We start from the raw sequence: 12,454 nt of genomic DNA, 5'->3' as shown, positions 1-12,454 counted from the left end.
ACGTTGCTGTACCCCCTTTACAAAATGCAATTCATTGATAAGATTTTCTGTCTGCTGCTTCCCGGGCATGCCGAGGGGTGAAGTTAGACTCGGCTCAATAACACTTATCAGGGTCAGATTGGGGACAGAAGGGGAGAGCTAGAGAGGGGGGTGGAGAGGACATGGCCGTGCAGAGACAGAGGATAGATGACACAGACGAAGGGAGATTGGAGGGGGCGGTGCATGATGAATAGGGACACGCCAACAGAGAAAACAAAGAGAACTAAAGAACAATTTATGCTCTGCTCTTTATCTGTGCAATAACATGGTCATTACAGCGGTAACCTTTTTGTGGAACGCTGCCTCACTGACGACTGACTGATAACATTTTAAGGAAGTTAGGTAAACGTCCACAAGTATGTACATAAAACAAATATAATACAGTGAACATGCTAGCTGTCAATACTGAATATTTACTTTTGGCAGAGAGTGAATCCATTGCTGAATCAAAATACATAAAGTGACTGTTCTTACCCTTTTTGCCGGAGTGCTCCCGTTCACTTGGGCGGGTGACAGGGTGGTAGTGCTGGAGAGAGGAGGAGCAGGAGGAGGTGGCGTAGGAGCTTTAGCAGAGGGGGTTGATGAAGACGATGAGGCCGGCCTGTTGACACTGGATTTCTCTTTCTTATCTTTTTCCCTGCCTTGTAAAGGACTCTGGCTCTGAATGCCTGCCCCATCACCTGTAGCCGCGGCACGGTTTCCACGAGCACCGCCTCCTCCGCGTCCCGTATGCCTCACAGTGGCCCTGAAGGCTGGTCGGCACACGTAATTCTCCAAGATCTTAGGGGGCTTCTTCATGCGTTTCGCTTGAAGGCCAATCTTAAGTTTGACATTGCCCTCGGAGAGGCTGCTCTCTTTGATGGAGAAATGGGACTGGTCACCGCCGGCACCTCCTGGCCCACTTGCTCCTGCCCCTCCTGCACCAGCAGAGACAGTGGCAGCTCCTTCCTTCTCTCTGTCTCGCTTCTTCTCCTCCTCTTCTTCTTCTTCTTTCTTTCCACCCCCTACCTCCTTCTCTCGTTCCCCCGAGGGGACTCCTGAGAGAGGAGGGGGTGGAGTTGCAGTCCCCACCTGATTTTTCGGATCCATAAGAACTTTACGGGGTGTGCAGGTTTACTAGGGAAGGGGTGTTGTGGATACCAGGTAGAGTTTTTGTTGGGGGATGGGATAAGGGTTAAGGGGGGAAAGGGGGAGGGGGATAACGGTGAGGGTTGAAGCTCTCCTTGTTTTGTGGTGGCTTCTATCCCTTCCTTGGCAGTCCAGCCCTCTTTCTCCTTCCTTCAACTGTTGGAGTAAAGACAGGTATAGCAGGGAGAGAGAAGGGAAAAGGAAGGACGGAGGGGGAAAAAACAAATTCCACATTAGTCACCGCAACACAGAACATCAACCAAACAGTGACAGTTTTAAACATCACCCTACAACTGTATAAAATGTCTTATAATGAATGAATGATGACGGAGAGCAACAATTTGTATCATCTTTTTGGTTATAGGCTGTCCTTCATCCTGTCTGGGTGACTTTTTAATGGTGTGTTCGTCCTCAGTCTACAACAATCTGTGACCTATTTACACAAGCACGGCTCTTCTACCTGAAAAATGTAAACTGTGCTGCCACATCCTTCCAAGGCGTATCAGGATAAGATGCCAAATGAGCAATCCCTTAAGTTCCCTCATTAGTTGCAGTGAAAACTGGTGCCTGTGGTGGTGGCAAAGTGCTCATACCCTACGTTAGCACAGCAGCAGCATAGAGCAGCATGTTTCTTAGCTGTGCACCTTAGAGGACAGCCCAATTCAATGAAGTTGTCTACCGCTCCCCATGGTCACTGAGTGATTTAATGCGGATTCACCCCCAAGCAGGTGCTTTCTCTGGATGAAGTCATTTGGAGGCAATTCAGAACTGTGACCTCAGCACATTGGGCCCCTCAGGGACTAGACAGAGGATCCGGCCGCCTTTCCCAGCCTTCGCCAGCAGCAACAGAGAGTGAGTGATAGAGCGTCAACGTGCCGGCGGTTTCTCTGCGCCCTACATTAGTGGAAAGCACTAAAGGAGCCACTTAATGGAGCCTGAGGAAAGTCATCACTGAAGTGTCGCGGCAAGAGAAAAAAAGAAATCTGCCCTACACAGAGTCTTAGACCGTTTGTTTTGGATTATGACTGTGCAAAACAGTAGTAGTGATTTTTTTTTTTTTGTTGTTGAACCACAAGATTCACGCAGCCTGATTTTTTGAGTTTGGCCAATAGTTCTCCCACGCCCTCCTTTTCTGTGTTTACTTCAATTACTCACTCTATTTCGCCTGAAAACGGCAGACTCCTCCTCGCTACACATACCACACTCAAATCACACCTCCCTCCTTTCTGTAACACTTGATCAATCTCCGTGTTCTTTCGCCGTCTTCCTGAAGCTTTTCCGTCCTCTTCCTACTCTATTTCGCAAACTTAGAAAGCAGTAACAAGAGCACAAAGACTAAAGTCACTGTGTTCCTACTTTAATCAAAAACACATTTCAGCCCGCCCACCGCCCTAAACTCTATTCCCCGTGTCCTTCTCTCACCGAGTGACAAATGTTCTCCTCATTCTTTTATACTAAGCGCTCACATTGATACTAGCTGCTTCCGCCTCGACAGCAGCTTTGCCAAAAAGTAGTACCGAACTCTTTGAAAAGGCTACAAGTCTTGAGAGAAGCCGCCCGGGGAGTCAAAACATCCCCCTCACCTCCAACAAGCTACGCCAGGTAATTTACTGGCACTTGTTCTCCTGTAAATGATCCGACACCGGGCCAAATCGCTGTCTAATTCGTGATTGATAAGTCGAAACCCTAAAGCATATCACTTTCATGTTTAGCATCAAGGTGCTTTTGTATTTACAAAGCAGTTAACACTACTCTGCAGTCATTTCGTTGTTTCACAGTCATACTGAGAATGACAGCGCTACTGGTTTTAAAAGACAGATATCAGTCATGCCAGGAGTTAAAGAAGACGGACATATAAAACACAAACAAATGTCAGAAATTAAAACAGTAGAATCGATAATCAATATCAGGCCACCAACCTAAGAAATGGCAGAGCAGGCAGAGACGTAGTAAACAACTTCCCGCGCCCCCTCCAATTTCTTTCCTCCCCTTACTCCCTCCCTCCTCACTTTTTGCACACGTTGTTCATAACTGCCGATTTCCCCTTTGGCCATAGCAATAGTATCCAACCAACCCACCCCCAACATCATCCACATGAGGGCTGGTGTCCGCCCTCAGAGCTCCGTGTCACTTCAGGGGCTTTTACTCCATCGGTATCAGCTACAGAGCCATGCTTCGGGAGGGGGGGAAAGCAGCCACATTCCTTTACTACTACCATTAATTTGTATCATCTAACTGAAGATGCAATAACCCACCATGGCCTTAAACTAAAGAGGCGGATGTAATGTTTAAACCTACAATAAATAGGTCCGGAATGAATGACAGGTGTCAGAGCAGCATCATGAAAACATGCCAAGTCTGTAGCAGCCCGGGGAAGTTCCTCTAGTGTTTTTAACTGCTTTAAAATAAACACACGGCATAACATGTGTGTATTACATTTCAGTTAGTTACACTTTCCTTCATATTATGCAAAAACGTGGCTGGTTGTCGGAGGGCTGAACAAACCCAAAGAACCGTTATATCTGCTCTCGGTTTCCTGTACAGTCAACACTGCCCCTAAAGGACCCATCAGCTCTTATTTACTCGCATTCACTCAGTAAATTCATCCGTTTAACCACACTCATAATTACTGACTCAATCGAGAGGAAATCCGGCCTTAGATACGCGCTGCTGTGGCTTCTGGAGCCGTGCAGGTGACACACTGCAGTGCATGCAGTCAAGAAGCAATTTAGCTTCCGACACGTAAACATCAGATTGACACCGGCTGAAGGGACCGATAACAGGAACAGTGAGCAATCTGATTGCTAACAACAGCAGCAATAAATCAGCAAATACATCAAATCATATATTCACTCACCTCTGTAATTGTCCAGAAACGGTGTTCACATTATTTGGCTCTGTGTCCTCCCTTCGTGTGTATCAACGTGGTGGCCACATATTTTAATCTTTCAAGTCCTGAATTGCCAAAAAAAACAAAACATGCAAAATGTCAAGGCTTGGGCTACTTCAATGTTGTCTTTAATGATATCCTGACATCCTGAAATTAGAATGTTGTCTCAAATATTTAAGCTACAATTGCGTAACAAATATTGGTGCTATTTTCAGATGAGCCAAATAGGTTATAACAAAGTAGTACTCCTGCACGCAGACACAGAAATCACTGCACACAGCTCTTGACCGCGTACAAACATGAATTGTTAACCTTTCCACCTCCAAAACACAAAGTTGCGATGGTGTAAGCTGAGTGTCACCATGTAAAGCATCCCCCCAGAAAAATGTATCTCCAAAATGTAATAACAGACAAAGCGGTTAATAGGCATGGCGTGGTCACTAGTAATCTAACCCGTGCATTGTGAAAGGTTTATGTGTATTTTGTCACAAGCTAGTAGCTACCATCCAATAATAGACAGCCTGTGCTACGCTGTGTATCAATGGCACTGGCAGCAGCTAACTAGCCATCTATCAGCAGCCCGATTTAGGCAAATGTCGCGCGGCACAGCTTTGACTTACACTGTGTGCAGTTCTGCAAATGAGTAGCGAACACCTTCAGCTCTCAAACCCCGTCTGTAAACCGTGTGAATGTGACACAACAACGGGCAAGTGATGCACATAATCTTACATCTCCGTCACATTCTCGTATGCACTCGTGTTACTACATCTCAGCTACGACGGCTAGCGATGCACTAGCATGTCAGCTAAAGCAGAAAAACCCTTCCGACGTGGGTTCAGAGACAAACGCGCAATTAGGTCGACAGAAACACACGCGTACAAAATGTGGCGAATGAAATTCCTGTGGTTATAAAATAACAGACGCAGCGCCGTGTAGGTTATTAAAAAAACACTAACTGTCAACAAAATGGCGGCTGCGTTGAATCAACAGAGACCCGAAATGGATATCCTTCTATTTCTTCTTCCTTGGTGTTAAAATCCCTTTTCCTTACAGCAACTGGTATCCGTAATATCTCCCGAGATGCTCCAAAATCCACTCCCGACACGCCGTTAGCTAGGCCGGGATGTGTCAGCACGGGCCTCTCTCGTTAATTGGGCCTCCATGTCTACTCAGCCCGTATCGCTACTGTGTCAGTACAACACGGGCATTCTCAGTCCCAGAGAGGAGGGAGGGAGGGAGAGGAGGAGGACGGACCGAGGAGGGCGGAGGGGAGAGGAAAGGAGAGGAGAGCAAATGTCGGTCGGTTCCTGCGGTCCTCGGTCATTGACAAAAAAACAATGTTTGTATTTCATTCTTTCTGTATTTGTCGGTGACTTGGGCAGCTGTGTTCTCGGCCGGTTAACGGCGTGTTTGCTGGTATGCAACAACAGTCAACTGTCAGCCCGGCGGTGCCTGGTCCCAGCTGCTGCACCGTGTGTCAACATAACGTTACAGTATAAACACAGCACAGACAGGAGGAGGCACCGGGAGCACTTCAGCCTATAAATAAATAAAGTCTTCTCCATGAGGATGGCATTTCTTCTTTTCTGTTGAAGCTATTAGTCCGCTAATCGATCCGTGTATTGATTTTAAAAGTCTTTTCAGTCTTTTCAAATGTGAGGAATTGCTGCGTCTCTCGTTTTTTTTAATCACTGTACAATGATTTGGACTATGGGTCACAAAGAAAATGTTCACTGAACATGCCAACTTGGGGATTGGGATAAATTGATGGACATTCGTCAGTATTTTTTTGCCAGTTTATAAACTAAATGATTAATTGATGAATGATTAATAAACTGCTCAATAATTTAAAAAAATAATAGTTGCAGTGCTATATTCTATTCTTTGTTGTTGCATTTGTCTTTTGTTAGATGTAGAATACGATATATTCTACTGTAGGTTGTGCTGTATTAGTCACATATTATATCCCTTTAAGGCTGCAACTGCTTATTGTCATAAGATTCATTTGTCCATGTCTTTCTCAGACCAATTGACAAGTCTATGAAATAAGACAAAGCCAATCACAAGTCACCCAAGGTGCAAAGTGATATAATTTCATCAATTTGCTTGTTTTGTCTGATTAACAGTCAAATAAAATCATCAATTTACAGTGACAGAGAAAAGCAGGGAATCCTTACATTTGAGAAGCTGGAACCAACACCTGTTTTGCATTTTTGCTTAATAAGTGACTCAATCGATTATCAAAATTGGTGATGATTAATTCTGTTTCAGCACTATATTCTACACAGCTGTATTCTGCCCCATAACCAACAATTCCTCTACTGTATTGAAACAGAGGTGTATATTTTATATTCCTGTCAACTTAATAGTGCACTTGTCATTTTTATTAGTTTATATTTCATTGGATTAGGCTATATTGTACTGTATTTCACATATTCCTCCATATTCAAGTAAATGTTTCCATTGAGGTTCAAGAGTATTTAAGGAGAAGGTGCAGAGGGCGGGGATCACAGGAGGCTTTAATATAAACGCTGAATCAGACTGGGTGGAAAAACAAAATATTCAGCAGTAAGAAATCATCTTACTAAGAGCCTTAATACGAAAGCGTTACTTCATAACTCTGTGAATTCCCATCACTTTGACAAAGGCAGCTCAGCGGTGATTAGTTCATGACATCAAAGTCAGTCATTCAGAAAAGGAAGAAGAAGGACACATCACCTCCACGTCTCGTCTGCAAACTGCACGGCGCTCTTGTGTGTAGTGTAGCTTAAAAATGGTGACGATGTTGGGAAAGAGAACATAAACGTCCTCAGCAGGGATGAATAAAGTAAGAGTAGAAGCTGCAAGTTATGACTGTGATGTATGTAATGTATTTTATTTAAAAGCAGTGGGTGCGGAGGGAAAGGTCTGTGGTGAGAAGCATCTCTTGGAAACAGTGAGGTAGAGTTGCTTGGCCCGTGTCTCAGATCGCCTGCCTCTCCTGCTGCTCTGTCCTGATGGAGCGAGCTTCTGGGGGTTCTGATGTGGGCGGGAGGCTGTTGTCGACACCGTCGAGGCTTTTTCGGCACACTGGGCAGGTATCATGCTGGGGGAGGGAGAAAAACATAAGTGGTATAACAGCATCTCCAGTACAACCTGAGACTACAAGTGCACCTTGCAGTCGGGTGCCTCCGCTAATGTCTATCCAAAATGTCATCAGTTCATCAATTTATCCCATTAGACATTTGTGTGAAATTGTCAGAATTAGCATATGAATTATTTACTAAATAATTATTCACAAGAATGGACCGGAGGCCAACCCGAAAACACAAAGACTTCAGCCATAGCTCTCGCAGGCGCAGAGGCATAAAATCATTTGGTAACAAAACATTGTCTCTGTGTTGTCGTCACAACCCTCAATTCCGGATGTGTGACACTTCAAACCTTCATGACAAATCTAACAGACCCTCAAACCCTGAACCATCATCCACCCCTCGTCCTTACCAGCTCCAGCCAAGGCACTATACATTCACTGTGGAAGTAATGGAGGCAGGGTAGCTTCCTGACAGATTCACCTGATGAATACTCCTCCCTACAAACTGGACACTCCAGTCTGCAGTCTGAGGGAGACAAACAAGAAAAACAGAAAGTATGAGAATGTGTGCAAGAGAAACGGATACAGAGAGAAGCAGACACAGAAGACCCATCGTAACGTTTTCGACAGGTCTCTAGGCCTTCACAGTGTAACACAGTGATACTTCTCTGTCATTTTATGTAGCTAACCCAGTTAAATTATTTGTGAATTAAGAGTTAGAAGCTTCCATACCACTTTCACTACTTTTTAGAAGTACAAAACATGTATTAATTACTTACTAATACTCGTAACTAGGACAGAGAGGATGGAGGTATTATAGGAGGAGGGAATGAAAGTAGTGAAGAGGTAAATAAAAATGGATAGTGGACAAAAAAGATAGGAAGAGGCAAAGAAAAGATAGGAGAAGGAAAGGAAAGAAAGAGGGATGCAAGGAAAATTGAGAGGAGGCAAGGCAAAGTAGGAAGAGGAAAGGTGAGAGGAAGATAAGAAATGTAAGAGGAAGTTAGGAGAGAAAGAGGAAAGGAAACATAAGAGGAGGGAAGGATTGATAGGAGGATGAAAGGAAAGAAAAAGGGATGCAAGGAAAGGAAAAGTGAAGAGGAAAGTAAAGATAGGAAAATAAAATATATAGAAGAATAGGAGAAGGGGAAAGAAAGCTGGGATGAGGAAAATAGGAGGAATGGGAAGACAAGATAAGAGGAGGGAAGGAGAAGCAGGAGGAGATAAAGAGAGCTTAGAGACAGGAAGCAGAGACAGGACGAGAAAAGCACATACAAGGGGAAAAAGAGTGAAGGAAAGCTATCAGGAAAAGAGAGATAAGAGGAAAAACGGAAAGATGGAAGGAAGGAGGAAAGAGAAGGAAAATAAGAGGAGGGAAAGAGATGTGTGCAGTATGCCATGCTGAGTTGCTACCTGTCTGTTCTTGAGAGATACAAACTGTTGGCAGGGACGAGATCATCTCCTTTTCAGCAGGGGGTGGACCTGTGCACTCCAACTGTCCTAACAACTAGGTGTAGGAAGTAAGGATACATAGGAGACATGAGCGGCAGAGAGGGGAAACGAAGGCAACAGAGTTCTAATGGAATGGTTAAAAGAATAAGAAATGAACAGTTTGTAATTTAATAATAACAGACTTTGGGGGTTTTGTGTTTCATTATAAAAGGTTGATCGAGATGGAAGTAAAAGAAGAAGGAGGAGGAGGAGGAAACCACACTAAAACTAAACACAAAGCTTAGAAATCACCACCTCTGATGCCACTGACCTCCGTGATGACAGAGTCCAGACCTCCCTGACCCCACGCATAATCCCCGGGGTTTGAGTGCAACTGTAGCATGCTGGTTCTGAGACAAACAGAAAGAGAGCAAAGGAGAGGGAGGGGGTGTTGTCATCACACAACGCTAGATAAAATCAAAAGTAAATGATGTGAATCGAAAATTAAAAAGCGCTTACAGTGCAGCTGGTGCAGCACCGGGGTTTCCGTTGTTGGCAAACAGGCCGGCCAAGAACTGCTGCACAATCCTTGAAGGGGCGAAAACAGACAGCAAAGATGTCTGCCTTATTGTGCTTTGAAAACACACACTTTACTGTATTTACAGCAGTTTAAATTCATGCCAGGCCTTCATGATTTTATTTGGAGTTGGTATATAATATATTTATATATAATATATAATATATAATATATTTATATATATATATAATATATATATATATATATATATATATATATATAATATATATATATAATATATATATATAATATATATATATAATATATATATATATATTATATATATATTATATATATATATATATTATATATATATTTATATATATATTTATATATATATATATATATATATATATATATATATTATATATATATTATATATATATATATTATATATATATATATATTAGTCTGATACTGATACTGCATGACTGCACCAAATGCAGAGTAATGATTTTACAGAGATCCAGCCGTAGGTATGGAAGCTTACTGAAGCTTTACCGACTACAATCACCCTTTGAAGCAAATCAATCACATAAGGAAGTGCTTACATTATAAAAAAGAATGTGTAAACTTGTTGAAACTTATAAACATGTACTATGAAAGTTGTTTCTGTTCACAACAAAAATATAAAAGAATATCTGTGCAAAAACACAGCTGTTGTATGTGTTTAAGCTGTATATGTTGGTGGTTCTTCATTTATGCCTTTATTTCCTTGTACTGCAAATGACATGACATAAATAGAAAGAAGTATTTTTTGCACAGTCAGAGTCAGAGTACACACTGGTGATGGTTCTGTGTACCATGTCCACACACCCTTCCACTGCAGGCCTTTGCTCAGGCCTGGGCAACCTCTCTTGCTCAGGCTGGGGAGGAGAGTCTGGTTCCCCGGCCTCAGCGGCGCCCGGCGACACTGGGGAAGGCCGGCTCTGACCTGCAGATACCTGCTCGCTGTCATCTGGGTCGGACTCTGAAGACGGCGGATGTGACAGCAGAGCAGAGCCCTCCATGAACAGCAACTGCCATAACTTGGAAGAGAGACCAAGTAATATGTCAAACAGAGCTTCAGAAAAAGAGGAGTGTACGTTTTAAAATGCCATATGTAGGGACGCACCTCTGAGAACAACGAGTTGGAATCTTCACTGGCCACCGATGTGCTGTTCTGCAGAAGACTAGGCAGCAAAATATAAATCGGTTTTAATATCAGTGGTGTAAAATTAAAACCATAACTCTTAAGAGCCTGACACTGCCGCTACAGTGACCATCATGCATTTTAATGCTTAGGAGCATGCTTTAAAACATTTTATAAACCGTATGATATAAAGCACAGTAAATATAAACACCAAAACGGAGCTGTACCTGGAGTCTTCTGTCACCTCCTCAATGAAGTCAGAGTCACATCTGGGGCAGACGAAATCCTAGAGAAAAGAAAAAAAACATGCACTACAAGACCAAAAGAATGCGGGAACTCCAACTTCTGAGTTCAATCCAAAACGATGATGATTAATCTGATGCTATAACCGCCTACATTCTTCTAGTAAAGCTTTTGATGAGATTTTGGACCTGCACTGTAATGAATTGCTGTAAATCTACGGTGGATTTACAACAGTATCTTACAGTATTTCACAATGACTGTAACATACAGGTAATATTCATCCTTACCATGTATATTAACAGTTAGTTAACCATAGCTGCAGATAACTGTATTTTATCAGCATACAGTATTTTCTGTTCAGTGAGTCACTATAATATTCAGTGAGTTCAGTGAGTCACTATAATATTATCTGTCTTACAAAGTCAGCGGTATGAATGATTGAGGACAATTAATCATATCAATTAATCATATACAGCAATATTGTACTGTATATGAATTCTTGTGTTTTCTACTTTTTTGTTATTGTTGTGGGGAATTAAATGCAAAAGTAGCAGATTTTATTACCCTTTGTAAATAAACGGTAACATGCTTGTATATACTGTAGAATTACCTTAAAGCACAGTTATTCTACTATCAAATACTGTTATCCAATATACGACAAGATACTGTTAAAATAAATTACAGTAGCTGCACCGTAAAAAATAACAGTAAATTACTGGCGTCTCTGCTGCCAGTATTTTACTGTAATTTTATGGTAAAATTGTGTAGAGTGTGGCTGCAAAAGTTTGCTTTTATTTTACCACAAGAGCATTAGTGAGGTTGCCCACAGTAGGAGCTCCAGTCAATTTCTGCAACAAGGTTGCAAGTCAGAATCAAACCAGCTACATTGAATTGATATGGTATCTTAACCACCAGGATGGAGCTACACAAAAGTACAAACATGAGACATGTGGGTTAGCGGTGAGGCACTCTGTTATTGCAATTTCCCCGGTTTGATTCCGGCTGGGGGCCTGTTACATGTCATCCCTTTTATCCTATGCCAAATAAATAAGCTTTAAAAAATAGAATACAAATGTATCTGCATTAGGGTGTCCACATACTTGTGAACATGTTGGCCTAGTGCAGATTAATCTCTCTCTCTCTCTTAAACACAGACACACACGTGCTCCATCATGACAACATGCGTGCGTTAAAAGTGGCAGCTGCACAACAAATGCGCACCAACAGCGTCTCTCACAGCGCGCTCCGAATCGAGCAACCAGGAGAAATGAATCTCCAAGTTAACGACTCATCTTTCAGTTGGGCTTTGCTGATGCAATATGCGGACATAATAAATCGGGCTGCAGGGGTTAAAGGCACATTTGCGGCTTTAGGATCTACCTTTAGGAAGCCCTGCAAGCGCTGCTGGCGCATGTGGCGTCACCCAACCAGCCTACGTCTCACACGCGCAGTTGACAGAAGACAGCTGGACACAGATTGTTGCCAACAGTGGTGCTTCTAAATATGGCAACGTGAATCACCAGATTGTCTGTCTCTCTGTCTCTCTGTCTCTCTCTCACTGTTGTAAGATCCTGGCGCATGCTTTACGCAAAGAAACAACCACAGGCAGGCTGTCATACGTGTGCTTTTGTGGTCCCACTAATTTAAATTCGAGAGCAAAGTGAAATGTATCACTTCACACAAGTTTATAAAAAGAAAGAGCTGTAAACATCTTAAGATGTCCCTCAACGTCCGCATGGGTGATTTCCAGCTGTACGAGTTGAATAAAAACACGCTCCAAAGTGACTCACCGGGAGTTTGGGGTTTGTTTCACTTTTACAGCAGTGACAGAAAAACCGGTGTTGTGGTGTGTCCGCAGCCTCCGCCATCTTCACGGTGACGCCCAGTGCCTGACGTCGGTGAGGCAGCCCATAAAGGTCTCCGACGGGTCAGAGCAGTCCC

The 12,454-nt window shown here is 42.9% G+C and overlaps 2 protein-coding genes across 5 annotated transcripts in view; both read right to left on the bottom strand.

Annotated features, from left to right (window-relative positions):
• Positions 1-5,267, bottom strand: part of ash1l (ash1 (absent, small, or homeotic)-like (Drosophila)) — a 31,393-nt gene extending 26,126 nt beyond the window's left edge. For 3 of the 4 annotated variants that reach the window (XM_076106158.1, XM_076106161.1, XM_076106160.1), the window contains exons 1-3: positions 5,109-5,267; positions 4,025-4,122; positions 514-1,323 (exon numbers count right to left, since the gene is read on the bottom strand). In XM_076106158.1, coding sequence (XP_075962273.1) covers positions 514-1,128 — 615 coding nt within the window. In that variant the 5' untranslated portion in view covers positions 1,129-1,323; positions 4,025-4,122; positions 5,109-5,267. Of the gene's footprint in view, positions 1-513; positions 1,324-4,024; positions 4,123-5,013 lie in introns of all 4 variants that reach the window. The other variant, XM_076106159.1, reaches the window with a different exon arrangement.
• Positions 5,268-6,454: 1,187 nt separating this feature from the next.
• Positions 6,455-12,381, bottom strand: rnf115b (ring finger protein 115b). Its single transcript, XM_076105884.1, has 9 exons — positions 12,304-12,381; positions 10,498-10,556; positions 10,253-10,310; positions 9,955-10,166; positions 9,081-9,149; positions 8,893-8,971; positions 8,544-8,637; positions 7,541-7,656; positions 6,455-7,142 (listed from the first exon to the last, which is right to left on the bottom strand). The coding sequence occupies exons 1-9, from the start codon at positions 12,379-12,381 to the stop codon at positions 7,020-7,022; spliced, it is 888 nt and encodes a 295-aa protein (XP_075961999.1). The 3' UTR covers positions 6,455-7,019.
• Between the last annotated feature and the right edge of the window lie 73 nt (positions 12,382-12,454).

Source organism: Anarhichas minor, unplaced genomic scaffold (assembly GCF_050575085.1).
Source record: "Anarhichas minor isolate MPS153535 unplaced genomic scaffold, ASM5057508v1 ptg000033l, whole genome shotgun sequence".
Lineage (NCBI taxonomy): Eukaryota > Metazoa > Chordata > Actinopteri > Perciformes > Anarhichadidae > Anarhichas > Anarhichas minor.
This window is presented reverse-complemented; position numbering and strand designations above follow the sequence as displayed.